Raw genomic sequence first — 19,264 nt, 5'->3', positions numbered from 1 at the left:
GAAGAGAATATCGAAAGGGCATCAGCCCCAAGTATGAAACCCGGTATCTCCGAGAAACATACATGTACAGAAGATAAGGAAAGCAAGACAGCGCTCTGAAACATGCACGTACGAGCCTGAACGAGAGAGTGCGAGCAGGTGGCGGTATAGGGCGTTAGTAGTAGCAGTAGAGACACGTATCAGCGCTAGACTGGGTCTGTGGGTGTATGGGAGGGGGGGTGTTTGGCTGTATAAAACTGCCAGTGGCAGCTGTGAAATACGCAGGTACACAGCGATGTGCACAGGCGCATGCTTTCACAATAAAAGAGGAAAACGGCTGTGGTCCAGCAGCGACCCTTGTCGCAATCCCTACTTTGCCAGCATCACAACCCCATTGAGTACGGCAGTGGAAATGCACAGACAAGCGAAAAGAAAGGAAGAAAGGCACGTTTTCTCTGACCGTCGGCTCAGCGCACATCTTCACACGATCTTGCTTCTCATCTGTCCGCCTCCCCGTGCACAGGCACCATATCCTCACTGTCGATACAGCTGCATCGGCGATACCGTGGCATTCGTGAGCTGCGCTCCGTCGCGGAGGTACACCGACGATGATGAGCCGACGAACATCGGACGACCAAGTCCTGCCGTCGCGGAGGTCGACCGGCTAACGCCGCCCCCACGCTGCTGATTGACTGCGTAATCGGAAACGGCGCACCGGTCATTTGCTGAGACGGGACGTTGCGGTACCAGCGGCGGTACATTATAGGTTGAATTCGAGGCCAGGGTGTGTTGCTGATGTGGCAGCTGCTGTTGATGTTGTTGATATAGCTGCTGTGAGCTAAGGGCATTGCGTAGCGCCTCCTCCACTGCACGCAGCTCCTTGCGGTCCGCCTTGTTCACCTCGAGGATGGCGGAGTTTTCCTCTAGCTGGGCTACGCGGCGGCGCAGCCCATCATCCGGCTCCACCGCCACTGAAATACGCCTGCCATTGGCGATAACGCTGGGCTGCGACGCCTCCTGCCGGCGCAGCACCTCCACTGTCGGTTGTCCAAGCTCGTTTGAATTGGAGCTGTGCAGTAAAGAAGATGCACGGCGAGGCGGCGGCGACACTGGCTCGCCTTCAGCCACAGTGCTGCTGCTGCTTGGGGGCTCCTTGGCAAGCGGCGGCAGGACACCACTGCCGCCAACGCGACCCGAAGGCGGACGTCCGGTGGCAGGGATACTGCCCCAATTACGGGAAGAAGGACGCGCCGGTGCTGCTGCGGCAGCCCCATCCACGCACACCGTCTCACCCCCAGCTGCGGAGATATCGGTGGTTGGCGGGGCGTGTTTGCCACGCGGCAAGCCCTCCACTGCCCCCTCTAACAGCGAAAGGCGACGAGCCAAGTCTACCAGCCCGGGGTGGGCCCCAGCCATACCATCTTCCCTCACCTCCCCTGTTTGACCGAGAAGCGTGTTGAGACGGTCCTCGAGATGAGCGAGTTGGCCGCACAAGTGGTCCACATCCTTCTCCGTGCCGCTGATGCGCTTCTCTGGGTTGATGCGCCCCTGCAGTTCGCGCATCGCAGACTCCAACAGAGGCAAACGCTGCTGCTGCACTGCCTCCATGTCCTGCTCCAGTAAGCGCATCGCGTGAGTAAGACTCACAATCTCGCCCGAGGAATCCACCGCCTCCACTGGAGCGGCCACTGCAGCCGTGTACGAGGACGTGCGACTTGTCCGCGCTACCTCGCTCGTCTTGGCTGCGAGCGCATCTGCCGCTTGACGCTGCAGTAGCGCCCGCAGTACCCCCATCTCCTCCTGCATCTTTGTGAAAGAGGGCAGTGAGAGGACATATCGGGTGCGGTCCTCAAGGCTATGCTCCATCTCCTGCTTATCAGTCCGCCGGCCCATCTCTAACACCTGCTCTGGCCCGGCACCCCAGAGATCCGCAAAGGCCCGCAGCGCACGCAGCGACATCTCAGTGGTGGACACGCGCTGCCCTACCGACTCAGCGTGCCTGTCGAAGGTGGCCTTCATGGCCCCCTGCTGCTCACTCGAACGCTTCTCCGCATCAGCCGCGTACGCCTTGTGTGCCGCGTCGCTGGCCTCGATGTGCTCAGTGTTGGCTGTGATGGCCTTTGTATTGGCTGCCACCTTCTCCGAGAGCTGGGCCACAGTTGACTTAAGGTCCTCGACCGCCGCAGTCATCTCCTCACTGGGTCCTTTCGCCTGTTTAAGTGCCTCGATCTCGGCACGCAAGGCGCTGTTCTCCTGTACCAGCTTCCCAAGGCGATCACGGATCTCATCAATGTCGTCCTCATGGCTGTTGCCCTGCTCCACGATGACGCGTATCACATCGGTGAGACGGCTGTAGCTCAGTGTTAGTTGTGCCTCGATAATGTCCGGCACACTCGTCACATCGACGTCGATGCTCGGCATTATTGCGCCGTGTGGTGTGAACACGGACAGAGGGACGGAACGTGGGAGGGCGTGACGCCTTTGCACGTGCAGCCACCGATGATGGACGTGTGGATGTGTGGATGTGTGTGTGTGTGTGGGGGGGGGGGGGGGGCCAAACGGGTTGCGCCGGAAATACACAGGAATGGGGCGAAAAGCAAAAAAGAAGCAAAGAGAAGCTGAAGAGGGCTGCGGTGAGAAGATGGTCTCTCCCTTCAATGGTGTCTCCCAGCGTCACTAGCAACTGACCCTCTCTATCTAACAGCGTAGCAGCCAGCCTATTTCAGTGCTCGCTACGGCCCTCGTACTGTCGAAGAAACGAAGACGCACAGCTCGGGATTCGAACACACGCCCACGGGTGCTACGGCGTGCAACCTTGTCGAACGAAGAGAGGGAGTAGAGAAGATGCCTAACCGGAGACGCGGAGCATACGCGAATGGGCGCGAGAAAAAGAGAGATGGAGAAAAAGGGAGAAAGCAAAGCTCATGAGTGTGAAGGGTCCAGCAAACAATAAACACAGAATAGTTCACGAGAGAAACTGGAGAAGTGAACAATGTGCTGACAGCGGTCACCAGAGAGACGCCATTCACCAATTTCCTAACCCTGTCTCCCTCCGAGAGAGACTATCCGGGTCCTGGTTAAATCGCGGAAGACAGAGCACATGACGCGAGAGAGGGAGAGAAGTTGCGTAGAGAAGCGGCAGTCACTGCGCATTAGTGCGATGCTCCCACATACAGGCCTTTATTGATGACCCCCCCCCCGCCTGCGCTTGAGACTGGCTTGTCCGTGTGGTGCCCTCTGGTGCTAGAGGGCACCACCCTGTTTCTTTGCACCCTGGCCTTCTTTAGTTCTCTTCCAAGTTGGGCTCAGGTCACTGTTGGTGTCGTGTACACACATAAGAGTTCGCAGTGATGCACCCACGAGAGAGAAACATGAAGGTGCGGAAGCAAGCTAAGGAGTCCACACAGTGTGATAGTACCAAGATCACAGCAGCGGCACGCGAATAAAGGAGGAACAGAAGGGGATAACGCCATCAACAGCAGTGGCGACGATGGCGAGAATCATGATAATGGCTGCGGTTGAAAAGAGGCGCCTGCAGTCGTACATGTACATGAGGTAAAGAAAGTTAGGGCAAAGTGGCAGGTGCGGGACAAGGCACGGGTGTGCACAAACGCCGCAGCAAATAAGGGCAAAGCAAAAATGAAGTCACGGGAGAGGAGAAGAGCGAAATACAGAAAGTGACGCTTCTCTGCTACCCGTCACTCTCTCTATCTGACCTCCTCGCCTGGGTGCAAAGGAGACATAACGAGGAGCCAATCCGAAAGAGAAAACGCGTAGAGAGCGGAGGAAGAAGGAGACGCTGTGGTTGAGGACTGCATCGCACTCTGCCTATTTCCCTTCCTCTCCTCTTTTCATGGCTTCTTCCCTTTCCAGTGCCGCTGCAGCCTTTTCCCTTGGCCGCCTTGCTGCGTGCCGCTCAGTCAGATGAACAGGTAGACGCACATGCAGCCACATACAAAGAAACACACACAAAAGGAGAATGAAAAGAAAACTCACCGCTAATGTACATCGGCTTATACGTGGCCTGTCATTCAGCCCATTCTCTGCCCACCTAGCCCTCTCCCAAGCAGAGGGGAAGAGAAGATCGGCAGCGCGAATGCCTACATCCCCGTGAAGGTGAAGCCGCAGCACGCGAATCCCCGCCCCCCCCCCACGCCTTTGGTCACACACACGTGAGGATCTACGGCTTACGTGATGACCGACTCCGGTGCCTTCTCGGCATCGCACCACGCGCAGTTGACAACCAGGCACGGCTCGGTGTGACCAAGAGTCTCGCGGCGGCGCTCACGTGGCGACTTCGGCGTTGTAAATGACACGCCTCTCACCTCCGACATGCGCACACGTGCGATGCTGCCGTTGGGAGCCCCGGGTAGAGGAGAAACGGAGAAGGAGCGACCTTCGAGGTGTGAAGATCTAGCTGCGGCAACAGCCTCACGCTGCACACCGGCAGCAAGAGGCGCGGCAGCGGCGGTGCCACTCGCAACAGAAATCCGCCTTTCCGCCGCATTGACAGCCTCCTCGGCAGCGGCTATCGTGGTGTCTGCCGGCAGGTCAATCACGGCACGCTGTACAAGATTGGAGCCAAACGTTGGCTCGTCAGGCGGGCGTAGGCGGCTGATTGTCGTGCGCTTAGCCCCCAAGGGTGTGTCATTCATTGGGTAGGCGGTGAAGAGACCCGCGTCGGAGCTCTTGCCGTAGCCGAGTGCCAGCAGCGACTGATACATCTCAGCGCGCCGCGATGGGTTCACTTCCGGCAAGCAGCCCTCTGTTGCTACAGCGGGAAGCGCATCGGCGTCCACTGCCCGTAAGGTTAGGTGGCTTTGAGCCGATGTAGCGGAGGGTGAAGTGACCGCTGATCGATGCGCTTGCGTCTGGTCAGGCAAAATTGCGAGGCTTTCCGCTGAAGGTGCTGAGGGGGCCGTCCGCGCCAGCGTGTGAAGATTGAAAAGCACGTCCACTCGACTAGTGCCATCCGTGACTCGCGCCGCCGAGCCAGCGGAGCCGAGGCCGGGCGTGATCCCTATGGCCCCACTACTCAGCTGCGCAATGGCCTCATTTACATCCGCCATTCGCTGCTCCACCTCCTTCTCAAGGTCAGCAACTTTGCTTCCATACGTATCCCGCAGCAGCACGCTCGGTTCCATGGATACGACCGCCGGGGTGAGTGCCGTCTCGTTTGGGCCTGCAGGTGGGTCAGCGCTGCCAAGGGCACACCTGGCGGCAGCACCTGCAGAACCCCACTGTCGCTTCAGCTGTACTAAGTCCTTCTCCAGCTGCTGTAGCCGCATGAGAGAAAGGGCGGCGTCCTCGCGGGCTTTGCGATCCACCACAGGGGCTCGGCTCACCGTTGTGGCAGTTGTGCCGCCCGGCCCTGCGGCGGCGCTAGCTGCGCTCTGCTTCATGGCCGCTCTGCCTATAATGCGCAGTCGTTCCTCCATCGCCTTCCACCGATCCAGCAACTCCTCTTCTAGGTCGCTGACTCGGTCTGAGAGGATCGCCGTTTCCTCTCTGGCCACCTGATCGACCCCGGCCCTTGGGATGAGAGGTTCAGCAGGGTCACTGACAATCTGCTTTGCCTTGCCTTTTGACGGCCGAGACACTTTGGAGGTTGAGGATGGCATAGGAGATGCAGACGCCGACACGCGGGCGTCTTCCACCTCCGTCTCGACATCCTCCACAGCTGGTTTCAACTCAGTGTTCTTGTCGGCATGCTTGCCTGAGGATGGCGATCGTGATTTGCTCGACACGCTCTTCGAGGACGACGGCGAGCCGGTGCGCTGCTGCTGCTTTTCGGTCTCAGCCTCAGAAGGAGCACCGCCGCTGATGCGCTTTGCCATGGAAGCAGTGCGCACCGCAATGTTCGCAAGGACACCATTTACCTCCTTGAACCGACGCTCCATCGTCACTTCCAGTTCTTCTAGCAGGTCAAGCGATGCCGCAGCGTCTTCGCGGGCAACAGTATCAATCACTTCACCAGGTACCACACCCGGCGGCGGAGAAGGAGCCGGTGCTGACGAGGGGGAGATGGTGTTCGAGACCGGCTTTTTCGCTGGCGCTTGCTTGGGGCGTGCTGAGGCAGCCTTAGCGGCAGCAGCAGCCCCGCCTCCCCCTCCACTGTTGCCACCACCCTTCTCCGCTCGCGGCGCAGCAGCAGCCCTGGCCACCGTTGCTGCCGTCATGATCGACTGTGTCTCTAGCTCCTGGAAGCGGCGCATCACGTAGTCGGCGAGTTCCTCAATGTCTGCGCGGGCCTCGTGATCGATTGCGCTGCCGCCACCGCCACTGCTGCCCTTGTCCGGGACCGATACCGAACTCTCCGCTCGACGGGCCTTAGTGGTGGATGGCGGCGGTAGTCGCGCCGGAATGCTGCGCAGCTCTTCCAAGAGCATCTCCGCTTTCTCGAGTGCGGCAGTCGCCTTCTCGAGTGCTGTCTCAGTAGCACCGTCGTCACACTTCTTTTGGGTATCGGAGGAAGAGCCAGCCGAGGCCGTCTCTCGTTTCGGTTGGTTGCTGGTATTGCGTCGACGCGCTGCCGTGTCGCACGCAGCGGTGGCGGCGGTGCTCATAGGGGCTTGTTGGCTGGCACTGATCACGAAAGCGCGCGTCTCGCGACGAGCGAAGCGAAACGCCGGCAGATCCACCAGGTACGAGGTGTACGCGTCGGGGGTGATGACGGGATCGCCGTGCTCCTCGACAAGCGCCGCGACCTCGCCTAAGCGCACGCCCCACAGCTGCAGGAACTGTTCGATGCTCTTCACCCGCTCTACCACACCGTGCCCAGCGGGGAGCTCACCAAAGGCAGTGGCAGTCCGTAGAGACGCTCCCCCACCCCCTCCCGCCCGCTGCCTGGCTTTGACGTGGCGAGTACGCAGCAGGTGCACTTGCTTCTGCAAATCTTGGATGATGACATCCTGCTCGCTTTGCCGGTTCGCCAGGTACTGGATAATAGTTTTGAGATTGCGCGACTGGACGGTGAAGTGGCCTTCGAACAGCTTGCCGTCGTCGAGGAACTGGATGCGTCGGCTATTTCGATTGCAAGGAGCACGGCTACCTTCGTCAGTGGTGCCGACCAGTGCCTTGGGGGCCGGCACCAACGCGTCGTTGTTCGAAAACTCTATGTTCACTTGAGTTAGTGCCGTCGACGCAGCAGATGGTGACGCGGATGCCTCCTCCATGCTTGGCAAGAGCACAACTTGCAGAAGTAGTGCTGCTGCTCCTGTTGCAAGTGCACGCCTGTGTGCTTGCGTTAGAGCTCAGGAAAGCAGCAGACCTCACTGATGTGGCTCACAGTGGCCTTCCACCCCTACCTCGCAGCTGTCCAACGCCTCCTTTCCTCAGACGTACAGGTACTTGTCGATTGCACTTCCTACGCGCATGAATGCAAAAAAGAGACAGAGGTGAAACAAGTATGGAGGCAAGAGTCGAGAGGAAAACAAAAGGCGTGTGGTGGACAGTGCTCCGTTCCTTCATCGTATGGTATTCCCAACCAAAATGCCGGAAAGCGCATGTAAGAGTGAGCCGTGCAACAGCGGAGAAACATGAATGCGAAAAGAAAAGCAAGTCGTTTTGTTCTTTGAACGAGTCCATTCGCTGCCATACAACACATGCGCTCAGCTCCACTCTCCGCGGCCCTGCCACACGCCCACCGCGCAGCGCTGAGCGGCGCTAGGCACGCGTCACGACAGCGCGCCGACCCAGCCACCCGGCCACAGCCTCCGCCGCACACACCGCCCCACAGCCCCCCGCACCATGCCGGCAGACACACGGCGCACCCGCCGGGGCGGCTCCGGCTCCTCACACCGGCAGGCGGCGAGGCCCGGGGTGGGATGCGTGCGAGCCACGCCGACACTCCTGCCCATCACACGGGCAGTGCAAACGCGCCCACTGCCGCAGGCCGCGACGACGCAGCGCCATCCACGACCCGACCGCCGACACCAGCAGCGGCACGCCGCTCTGGCCTAGACACGTCGCGGGCGCCAAGCACCGCCACCACGAGAAGCAGCTCGGCATTGGCAAGGGATGGAGGGGTTGCTTGGCCCCTCCCCAGAGTGAGGGTACTGGACCATGAGCTACCAACCCTTAGGTGGCCCGCATCACCAGGAAGAGCAAGCGGTAGATGGAACATGAAGTGGCCGCAGTGCAACACATGAAGAGCCGTTTCACTGAGCTTGTGAGAAAAAGTGCAGATGAACATAGTGAAGCCAGAAGCAGATGCGCGTGTGTCTGTGTCTCCCTCTAGGCTAGCCGAATAAGCTGTCTCTATACCAGTCTATGAATGTCCTTCTCTCCCCCCTTCCTCACAACAAGAATCCAGGCATCGGTGGGCGCGTGCATACGGTACTGAAGGGACCTACAGAATGATGCCACCACTTCCTTAGAAGCTCCCTCTCGTGCGCTACTGCGGAAAAAGACAGCCATACCCCCCAACTCTCCTGTGGTGTCGTTGCTTTCCATCCGCGCTTTTTAAGCTATGAAATACCATCTTCCCACAACGGTGTCAGCAAGGCACCGGCGCTGGACTGCCGGGCGTAGAACGCCTTCAGCGCATACCAGGAGGTGGTTCGCATGACACCGTGCTGCATCTGCGTTGCGGCGCACGGAGGCTGAGGCTCCACCAATACACTGCGGCCGTGGTGTCCGCCGCCGTTGTGCAAAGTCGGCTGCGGTGTTGCAGCTTTGCTCTGTAGTGTGGCAGCGAAGGACGGTGAGGCTGCGTTCTCGTCAAGGGTAGGCGTTGGAAAGGTGAGACCGACAGTGGAGCCGGGGGGTGGATAGATTTTGGCAAGAGGAGGCGACGTCCCTGGCATGCGTGGAGGCGGACTGGTACTTGACAGGGCTGGGTGCAGTGGTGCGTCAACGTTGGAGAGCTCCCCCTGGAGAGACGGCGACAGAGGCGGACGTGAAGCCCGAGAAGATATCCCTGTCGGCAGTAGCGAGGCCTCCATGGAAGTCGAGTCAGAACGTTCCGCTTCGTGAGGCACGCCATGCACCGTGCGATGCGCAGCCCACACGTCCAACGCAGGCACACACCGAGTCGTTAACTTCTCTTCCGCCTCTTCGCACCGCTCGTATCGGGGTGCGTTCTGTGAGGTTGAGGCCGCGGCAGCAGAAGCAAACCACCGCACCGGAGACCGTCGCCACGTACCAGTGGAAGGAGCCACAGGAGAGGCGGCGCACCGCTCACTGTACGCCTCACTCGGCACAGTGTTGTCTGGTTGGTGGTAGAGAGGCGCTGTGCAGGCGCTTACAGTATTCGCTGAAGCCCGTCCAGGGAACATAGTCGCATTCACCCTTCTAAACATGTCCTGTGCACCGCCGGCTACTACCCCAGCAGCCACTTGAGAAAAGTGTGCAAGAGCATCACTGGCGAGTGCCACATCCTCGTCACGGGGCTCCTCGTCCATGTCCAGCACCGCACTGCGTCGCGCTGGAGAAGTTGAGCCACCGCTCGGATGCAACGGAGGCGTCTCTGTGTACAATGGGAAAGGAGTTAGAGGCGGGGGTGGTGCGTAGTAGACCGCCGTTTCTCGTCGGTCGCGCTTCACCTCCGGCGTCACTGGGGATGCACTCAAGTTGGGCCGACGCGCCTCGCGTGTCCTCTTTTCAGGTACCACTGCAGCGCCGCCCCATTTGTGTACCACCGAGAAATGCTGTTGCGGCTGCTGAGCGTTGGTCGCTTCAGAGCCGCCCTCGTCGCCTGCGTCCGCGATTGACGGCTGCGTCCTCGTCAGCGGACTGTGTCGGAGTAGGTACTGGAGTCGCTGAAGGTCTCGCTCCAGATTGCCCGCAGTCCCACGCGGGGGAAGGCAGATGTCATGGCGGCCGTTTTCTTGCTGGCATCGCGACGGCTTCTCCACTCGATAATCTTCATGACCGGTGGCGGTCGAAGGAGAGGAAAGCGGTTGTGGTGGGGACACAGACGATGCCAAGTGCAGCGATGCGGTGTTGAGTCTCTCCGGTGTCACCGGCAAACTCTCGTAGGGCCGGCTAGGTGGTATCGGAGACTGGTTCATACCGGAGAGGTCGCGCAACTGCTGCAGGACGCGTCGCTCTCGCACAGCGAGCTCATTGAGGAGCTGCTGCGGAGATGCTCTGGTATGCATGGTAGCAGAGCCGCCTAGACAGCAAACACGCTGAGTCACAAAGAACAAGACGTGAGGGAGAAGGGGAGAGGAAGTGGACCAGTAGAAAGTCTGTGGGGTGCTGGTACTGTCTATGGATGTGGTAGAGAAGTGGGCGAAAATCTGGGATAGGCTTCCTCGTCGCGTGGGTGCTAGTGGATGCGCGAGAGAGGACTGAAGAAACCACGGAAGCCGCAACAGGGGAAATGGAAAGGAAAGGAGGAGGCCCGCTGTGCGTTGACCGTTCTCTAAAGAAGCATCCACACACGTGTGTTCTAATATGCGTCACGGTTACACATGCGTTGCCATCTCTCTTATTCTTGCCGTCTCAGCAGGGCGTAGCACCGTTGCTACTGCTGCTGCTGCTGCTGCTGCTGCTGCTGCTGCTGCTGCTGCCTCCGGTCCACAGGAGAGGAAAAGGGATATGGGGAAAGACTTTTGGGCGCCAGCGGCTGTCGTGCGAATCGAACCCCTCTCAACTACATGAGGAGGCACGAAGGAGAAACAGAAGTGGAGGAGAAAGGGAAGAGGTGAGGAGCAACGCATCTGTGTGAATGATCTGCTGCGTGACTCTCGCTGCGAAGAGGGAGCTCAATCACTGGAAAGTTCCCTCTGGTACACCTTACGATAGCATCAACCCCACTCTGCTGCCCCCGTGCCCCCTCACCGAGAGCGTGGAGTGCCTGTGTGGAGGGAGGAGAGAAGTCTAATAAAACCCGGACAGAGGAAGCACGCGTGAGCATGTTCAGCAATGAGGTGAACAAGGGGTACTGCACTCCTGCACTGAACTGCAGAGAGGTCAACGCCCCCGCCTGCGCAAGTGGCGCTCGGCTCGTTCTCTAGTCTTCGTCTCTCACATAGCTTCCCACCTCTCATTGAATTGATCCAAAGCGTTCGTCCATGGAAAAGCACATTCAAGAAACAAAGAAGAGAGTTAACACACTAGGCAGCCCACCTACATAGCGACACATCAAGTTGCTGCGTGTGCTTGGATGCCCGCGTCTGGTGGGTACGAGAGGGATGCGGTTCCTCTGCGCGCCAGTAAAAGAGAGAGGAGAGAGCACAGAGACTTAGCTCTGGTGTAGGGCAGAGATCTAGAAAGAAGAGAAGCAAAAAAAGAGGAAAAGGCACAGACAGCGCTCGCACCCAACGTGCAATACAAGTGCACACACACACACACACACATGGGTGCCAATTCAGCAGGCCGCGCCTCTTCAAATGAGAAACAAGACGGAAGGAGGAAAAAAAAAGCGCAGGGGAAGAAGAATGAAGGAGGGGAAGAGAAAAGGAAGAAACGCACCGCATAGTACTAGACGTCACTCGTCGAGCCCACCTCTACCCCTGCACATGCAAGCATATGCACAGCAGCATACGCCCTTATCAGGACAGCGCAGACTAAGAAAGTGCACAGGGACAACTTCCCATGCTCCTAGACGTGTCTTCCGCGAGCCAAGCCTGACGAGCAACGAGCACACTGAGAGGCGTAGTAGAGGAGGAGAGAGAGACACACAACAAAGCAAGCCAGAAAGCGATGCACAAGCGAGATGCCACCGCCACCACAGCAGCACGAAAAGAGAAGAAAACAAGAGAGCAGGAAGAACACACAAGTGGTGGAGGGATGAGTATGAAGAAGTGCTGCACATGCGAAGCTAAAAGCCATCGTGAGTCCACTCAGAGAGAGGTTGCGAACGATCGTGTCGCTGAAGGGCAAACCAAACGAAAAAAAAAAACCGGAAGCGGGCGAGGGGGATGGGGGGGATGGGGGGGAGGAGGGGAGAAGACAGGACCGGACAACGATTCATGAAGAAAGGGAGAGCTACAAACAAATAGAAAAAAAGCCGTGCAGCAGAGAGTCACAACACCGTTCACAGACACGCAACACACCATCTGATCTCTATATCAAGTGGAGAGGAAGGCGACGGAGGCACATACGAAGACGCAGAGAGGGCGTCAAATGACTTTCATTGTCCCCTATCCTTTGCTTCCTGGGCTTCCATCATGGTTCTATGTCTAGTCTGTGGTTAGTCAAGCAGTGTGATGACTGAATCACTAAAGGAGGAGGGGTGCTCAAGGCATACACAGGCACACAGGCCACAGATGTGAACGCAAAAATGGAGTATAGGTGCCAGAAGTGAACAAAAGCACCAGCGCCTCAGCACGTCTGCGACAACTCCAGCAACCCCGCGTGCCCACAGCACATGCACATCAATGTGTCCCGCTTGTTCTTCCACGAGCACTTCTCGCACTCGACCTTGCCCTCCGAGAGGAGGACGTCGAACTTTTGCTTCCACGTAACTACCTGCTTGCGCAGAGCATCATTGACGTCGAGTAGGTCCTTAGCCAGAGAGCCGGCGTTCTTTTTGCCGCAGATGCGCAGCGCATGCTCCTTCCTGAGCATCTCATCGCGCTCAGCCAGCATCTTGGAGAGGTCCATGTAGTACATCTTCTGCCGTTTAATCTCCGCCTCACGTGTCTGGATGACGTGCTCGGCATCCTTGTTCTTGTTCACAATTGCCAACAAGTCCGTCTCCATCTCCAGTAGCGTCCGCTCGTTGTCCTCGGCGGCGCTGCTGGCGGCCCGCTGCCGCTGCTCTAGCTCCACTTTGCGATGCTTGAGCTTCTCGCGAGTTGACTTTTCCTCTCGCCGCAGCGTGGTCTCCATCGTGCGTGCCTTCTCCTCCGACTCCATCGCCTCGAGATGGATTTGGCGGGCCAGGTCGCGCAACGCAGCTTCCTTAAACTGCGCCTTGGACAGACGCGCCTCGGCCTCCTGCATCAGCTCCTGGCCTTGCTGTGAAAGCGCGTTGCGGCGAACATCCTCCTCCTCGATCTCGAGTAGATAGCGGTGAATCTCGGCCTCCTGCTCAGCCAGACGCTGCTTGCTGCGCACCTCCTCTTCCTCAATCCTGTGAGCTCGCCGTGTTAGCTGCTGCTTCTCTGACTCGACGTACTCCTCGTGTAGTTTCACTAGCTCCTGCATGGCAACCGCATTGCCGCGCTGTACTTGCTCAGTGAGCTGCCTCGCCCGTGCCATGTACTTGGCGCGCTGCCGATTGATGCGCTTCAGCTCCTCATGCGCCTCTGTCAGCACTAACTGCTGCTCCACAGATCTCTGCAGCAGAGAGTGAAACAGGACCTGTGCATTAGTGCGAATACGAGCCTGCCGCATCTTGAGGTGCTCCGCAATTTCTACGAGGTGCCGCTCGCGCTCTGCGTACTCGCGCATCTTGCGCTGATCCATATCTTCAAGTTCCAGCAAGTACCTCTTCACCTCTTGCTCCTGCCGTGACAGCTCCGTCGTCTGCGCGCGCCCGTAGCTCTCAAAGTTGAGCACACGCTGCTCAAACTGCTCCCGCTCTGCGGCAAGGCAATCCTCTCGTCGTGTGAGCGCATCGCCGTCGCGCTGAACGTTGCGCAAGCGCTGAGCCTCCTCGGCCACGCGTCGCTGCTGTGCGGCGTCGTCCCTTGCCCTCGCCGGCGTGTCCTCCTCGCTGCGACGGCGGTAGAGTGACTGCCACTTGCGGATTGCGCCCTCCCGATCCAGCACGCGCCGATCGGATATCTGCAAGAGGTACAGTGACTGGTGCTCGCTGGTTCGATGGTGCTCGAGTAGGCTGCGCTGCTCCTCTTCGCACGCCAGCAGGACGCGCATCGCCAGCTGGTGAAGGAAGCTCTGGGTGCGAGCAGCAGCGGAAGCGGCGCTCTGCGCCTCGATCACGGAAGACTGGCACTCCTGCTCGCGATCGCGGTGCTTCGCGTCGGCTTCGTAGGCCTCAATCCGAAGCTGGTGCACTTGTGCCTCTGCAAATTTGGCGGCAGAGACGGCGCTGCCCATCTGCACCTTCATCTCAAGCGCCTGTCGCTGCAAGTTCTCCAGCTCATCCATCAGAGTCTCCACCTGCCCTTGCGATGCAGCTGCTCTCGACTCGGCAGCCTTGGACTCGCTCAAGGCCGCGTCCAGTTTCGTCTGCAGTGCGCTTGTTACCTCCCGCATCCGCATCACCTCGGCATACCGCTCTATGTCGCGAGCCTCAAGCTGGTTGTTGCGGACCAAGTTGCGAAACTCTATCCTCGCCTCGGCCAGGATGTTGGCGCGGTACATGCTCTCAAAAGCGCAGAAGTACCGCTGCTCTCGTCGGTTCAACACACTGGTGGAGAATTCGGTGTTGTCCTGGCTCGCCATGAACTCTGCAGACATGCACACGCCGTCGAGCGCGTCGGCGTCGCAGACGTCGTCGTCACCACTGCCACATTGTCGCACCGCAAGCCGCTGCAGGCCAGTGAAGAGAGCCTCTTGCATGCGCCCTCGCTTCATCCCGGCCGCCTTGGCACGGCGCTGGAGGTCAGCCTGCTCCACCTTGAGTCGTTCCTTGGACTGATAGAGCTTCATCTCTTTCGCCATGGTCGCATCCTGCAGCGCCACCAGCTCCACCTCCTTCTGCTGCAGCGCCGCCTCACGCTCCTTTTGCGTCGCTTCCATCTCGGCGCGGCGGTCACGCAGCCCCGTCTCCCACTCGATTAGCTTATCCTGGCGCATTTTGAATTCCACATCGTTGCGATCCTGTGTGAGCTGCATCTCCTCTCTCGTGCGAAGCATCGCACGCCGGTCCCGCTGCATCGCCGTTTCGAACTCGTTCTTGTCTGCCAGCAGCGCCATCTGTTGCTTCTCCAACTCCATCTCCTGTGCGCGCAGCTTTCCAGCAAGTTCGACGTTTTGCCGGCGCAGCTCCATCTCTCGCTGAGAGACGTCCGACTCCCATTGCCTTACAGCTTTCAGAGAGGCTTCATGCTCTTCATGCAGCTTCTGCCGTTGGTCCGCGTGCTGATCATTCCACGCTCGTTTCACCTGCATCAGCTCGTCAAACTGCTTGCGCAGCTCCTTTTCGCGCTGCTGAAGCTGCGCCTCAATAACCTGCAGGGACTCCGTGCGAACGCTGTGCGCCTCCTCGATTGTGCGCTCCTTCGCGCGAGTCGTCTCCGACTGCAGCTCAGTCGCTTGTCGAAGTGCCTCCACCTCGAGCAGCTGCCGGGTCGTCTCTCTCTCGCGGAGGCTGAGATCGTACTCTGCTCTGCGCAGACGCTCATTGATTTCCTCCTCGCGCTTCTCCGCTTTGCGATTCGCCTCCTGCACGCGCCGGCTCAGCTCGGCCTCCTTCACCGCCGCCTCAGACTGCAGCTGTCGCCCCTTGTTGTCCGCCTCAATCCACTTCCGTTGCATCTCCTCCTCCTTGCGGCGCGCTGCGGCCTCGGCCTTGCACTGTGCCTCCTGTGCCTCACGAATGCGCTGCGCCACTTCCTCCTCGCGTTGCTTCGCAGTCACCTCAAGGGTCTTGACCTTGGCCAACCATTCCTGCTCCATCTGGAAGTGACGCGTCTCCATCGACTTCAGCTCCTCCTCGGCCTTCTCGTACTTGTGACGCATCTCGCGTTCGTGCATCGAGGCTAGCCGCTCCTTCTCCTTCAGAGTCTTCTCCATCTCCTGCTGCTGCTGCTGCAGCCCATCGATGCGGCATCGCGAACTCGCCTCTGCTGCCCGCATCTTTTCCTCGATGGCGCGCTGCTTCTTCACAAGTTCCTCCTCTTTGGAGCGCAGCGCTGCCTCAGCGGAGACACACTGCTTCTCCATCTCTTCGAGTCGGTTACGTGCGTAGTCGGTGGCCACCTCATGTGCCCGACGCAACTCCACCTCACGCTTTTCCTGCTGCACACGCGCTCGCTCGGCCTCGGCCTCGAGAGCCTGCATCTGCGCCTCGTAGGCCTCTCGCTGATCCTCCAGCTCCCGCAGCCGAACAGCCAGCTCTGCCTCACGCTTCTTCATCACCTGCTTGCGCAGCCTCGCATCCTCCTGCTCGCGGCGCAGGCGCATGTTTGCCTCCTTCAGCTCCGCCTCGATGGACTCGTAGTGGCTGCCGTTGCGCTGTGCCTCATCCAGCTGGCGCCGCAACGCAATGAGCTCTTCGTTAGCGCGGCGCAGCTCCACAGCGGACGGGTCCTCCTTGACGCGAGGCTTGTTCATCACATGGCGGGCTTTAGCCGCGTAGTGTAGCGTCTGTACCGTCTGCATGCGCTGCGCTTCGCAAGGGCCGATTGTGCAAATCATCGTCGTCTTGCTGTTGCCTCCGAAGGCGTCTCGGAGGAGCTTTGTGAGCACACTGTCGCGATACGGTGGTTTGATTCCGCGCCGCTTGGGGTCAGAGAGGCACTCGATCACACAGCCAAGTGTGAAGAGAGAGAGGTTGATATCCTTCACCTCTTTGAGTTTCTGCCCCTGGACCCCTGTCTCACTCACCCGCTCGCTCCCGGCCAGGTCGACCAGGCGAATGCTAAGGCTCTTGCTCGGCGCGCTGACGACAGTGCCGCCAGGCTCAGTGAAAGAGATGATCTCTGTCAAGTCGATCATAAAGATGGCGTGGCTACGACTACTCCGGTCATTCAGCTTCGTGGACGCCGTGTGGCGCCACTTGTTGCCCATTGCGAGAGCCTGCAGAAGGTCGTCTGTGCCGGTTACCTTGACACGGCGAGCACCGACTAGCGCGAAGGTGGCGCTCTGAGGTGTGATCTCCTCGCGAATGCCAACCGACGCCCCGGAGTTGAGGAGGTCACTAATCTTCTCGCAGTACACCTCGACGTAGCGCACGTGCACCTCCCAGCTGAAGCGCTCACCGCCGGTGGCGGTGAAGGAGCGGTTGTTCAATCTGTGGAAGAGGTCACGGCACATGCGGGGAATGATGCCGGCCCCTTCGCCGTCATCATCATCGCGGTGGTCGCCTATCATCGTGTAGGTCTTGCCGCTACCTGTCTGCCCGTACGCCATGAGTGTGCTATTGTAGCCGTCAAGTGCATGCTGCAGGAGTGGCCGCCCGAGCGCCTCGTAAACTCCAGCCTGCGACGTCGCAGGTGACGCGTCGCGAGCCACACCAGGGCACGACCACAGCGGCATGTCCACACGCCAAGGCGCGGTCTCCTGGTTCAGCAAGTATACCTCCTTCGCTGACGGGCTCATAGACACGATTACGTCATCACTGCTCTCTCCGTGCATCGGATTCGGCGGACGGCACCGCACCGCAACACGCACCTTCTCATCCTGCCCGCTAGAGGTGCTGGGCGCGGGCTGAATGCTGCAAGAAACGCTGCAGTTCCGCAGCGAGGCGGTGCCTGACGACACGCCACTGCGCGGCAGCAGAGGTGTCGAATTCCTCGGAGGGAGCTGATTCTGCGAGAGTGGGGTGAGAGGAAACGCGGCGGACATGGGGCGAGTGCCTGGAGGCCCGGTCGGTCGTTTTGGCTGCGGCGCCGTGGAGCCACCGGAGCTCATGCGCTGTGAGCGGACCAACTCACGAGGCCGCATCCGTCAGGTTGCCAATGAAGGTGGGAGAGAGAGGTGAGGAGTATACACGGCTCTCTCGAGAGAGTTCAACGGTGCTCTCAGCGAAAGGGGACACACAAACAGAAGAGAGATTCAAAGAGATCAAACCTCACGACAAATCAACACGCAGAAAGTCCCCCCACACGACTGCGTATTTCTTCGGCGAGAGAGAAGCAAAAACAAAAGTCAATGAAGTTGTACTGAAGGCGAGAAATGAGAGCGGGAGAGGTCGAAGGAGAAGAGCAAAGAGACGGTGTGTGTGTGGGGAGGGGGAAGAAAAGAATAGTGCGTACTCTCTATACCGCCTCTGTATGCGTGTAACGTGTAGAGCCGGGAGACACGCACACACGCCTACTCACTCCACGGTATAAAAAAAAAGGTGCGTGTGTGGGTAAGTAGTGGGGTGCCTCTGCACTCTGATGGTGTACTTCTCGTGATGTTTGTTGTTGTCTTTGAAGGGGGGGCTGCTTTGGTGCGTACTCGGCGGAGAGCAGCTGCCTTCACGGTTCATGAATGGGTAAGATCCAGTGCTGAAGAGGAGGAAGGATTCTTCCTGCCCTGTAGTCGATCCGTTACAATACCCACACACTCTTCCGTTGTACGCGTGTGTGGGTGTGCGTTGGTGGTTGTTTCCCCCTACCTATTAGTGTGTTGTGCCCAAAGCGCGTGATGGGCCATTGAGCAGTGTTGCCACTATCACAGTGTGAGGACGAGAGAAAAGAGGAGCAGAAGTACGGCAGAAGAGGGAGTGTGATCAAGATGAACAAGGTAGGGGTTAGAGGAGAGAAACAGGCGAAAGTAGACAGACAGAAACTGGTCAGTCGCCCATCTGCTGCAAAGGGTCCGTTGGTGTCCGTGGTGCGCTGTTAGCGGGTCTTCTCGTTTCCTTAGAGTTTCTACTTCACGTACACTTCCCTCCACCACGCACATTTTCGTAATGTAATGCAGCGCTGAGAGTCCTTACCGAAATGCGAAGAGAAGAGAATGGTGGACAAACGGTCACTCCTGCCACAACGGTGGTGATTAGCGTTTTCAAAGAAGAGAGACAACGACACTACACAAGCACAGCAACACCTTCTACGAGAGAACAAACGACCGATTCGACCGGCGTCGACTACCAGTCATAAAATACGCGAAAACAAAAAAAAGAAAGACACCTCACCCTCCGCACTCATGAGCGCACAAGAACCAGCGCAAGACAAAGGAGCATGGTGACGCATCACACACACACACACACACACACACACGTCAATACACGGATGCTACTCACAAGCAGGCACGCACGATAACGAAACGGCATACAATAGGAAGAGATCAGAGAGCAGCTAGAAAAAAAAAAACGAGCGATTCACGCTGAGTCAACGGACACCCTCAGAGAGGAAAGAAGAGAAAAAAAGACGGAGTCGCAGCAGAGGAAGAAAACACAGAAAAAGAGACAAAAAGACGTTAAGATTAGCGGCATTCTCGCCTCTCTATTTTTTCCAGCGTGTCCATTCGCTGCCATACAACACATGCGCTCAGCTCCACTCTCCGCGGCCCTGCCACACGCCCACCGCGCAGCGCTGAGCGGCGCTAGGCACGCGTCACGGCAGCGCGCCGACCCAGCCACCCGGCCACAGCCTCCGCCGCACACACCGCCCCACAGCCCCCCGCACCATGCCGGCAGACACACGGCGCACCCGCCGGGGCGGCTCCGGCTCCTCACACCGGCAGGCGGCGAGGCCCGGGGTGGGATGCGTGCGAGCCACGCCGACACTCCTGCCCATCACACGGGCAGTGCAAACGCGCCCACTGCCGC

General features: G+C 58.9%; 4 protein-coding genes across 4 annotated transcripts; all 4 read right to left on the bottom strand.

Moving 5' to 3' along the window:
- Window positions 1-513: 513 nt before the first annotated feature.
- On the bottom strand, window positions 514-2,400 carry LBRM_29_1080 (conserved hypothetical protein; the record flags this gene model as incomplete). The annotated part of the gene is made up of 1 exon (XM_001566403.1): window positions 514-2,400. The coding sequence occupies one exon, from the start codon at window positions 2,398-2,400 to the stop codon at window positions 514-516; it is 1,887 nt and encodes a 628-aa protein (XP_001566453.1).
- Window positions 2,401-4,166: 1,766 nt separating this feature from the next.
- Window positions 4,167-7,154, bottom strand: LBRM_29_1070 (conserved hypothetical protein; the record flags this gene model as incomplete). Its single annotated transcript, XM_001566402.2, has 1 exon — window positions 4,167-7,154. The coding sequence occupies one exon, from the start codon at window positions 7,152-7,154 to the stop codon at window positions 4,167-4,169; it is 2,988 nt and encodes a 995-aa protein (XP_001566452.2).
- A 1,293-nt stretch (window positions 7,155-8,447) lies between these two features.
- LBRM_29_1060 (hypothetical protein, unknown function) lies at window positions 8,448-10,082 on the bottom strand (the record flags this gene model as incomplete). The annotated part of the gene is made up of 1 exon (XM_001566401.1): window positions 8,448-10,082. One exon carries the CDS (start codon window positions 10,080-10,082, stop codon window positions 8,448-8,450), a length of 1,635 nt encoding a protein of 544 aa, XP_001566451.1.
- A 2,170-nt stretch (window positions 10,083-12,252) lies between these two features.
- LBRM_29_1050 (putative kinesin) lies at window positions 12,253-17,139 on the bottom strand (the record flags this gene model as incomplete). Its single annotated transcript, XM_001566400.1, has 1 exon — window positions 12,253-17,139. One exon carries the CDS (start codon window positions 17,137-17,139, stop codon window positions 12,253-12,255), a length of 4,887 nt encoding a protein of 1,628 aa, XP_001566450.1.
- Window positions 17,140-19,264: the final 2,125 nt, after the last annotated feature.

Source organism: Leishmania braziliensis, chromosome 29, assembly GCF_000002845.2.
Source record: "Leishmania braziliensis MHOM/BR/75/M2904 complete genome, chromosome 29".
Classification (NCBI taxonomy): Eukaryota; Euglenozoa; class Kinetoplastea; order Trypanosomatida; family Trypanosomatidae; genus Leishmania; species Leishmania braziliensis.
The sequence above is the reverse complement of the archived record's forward strand: the minus strand, read 5'-3'. Positions and strand labels throughout refer to the sequence as shown.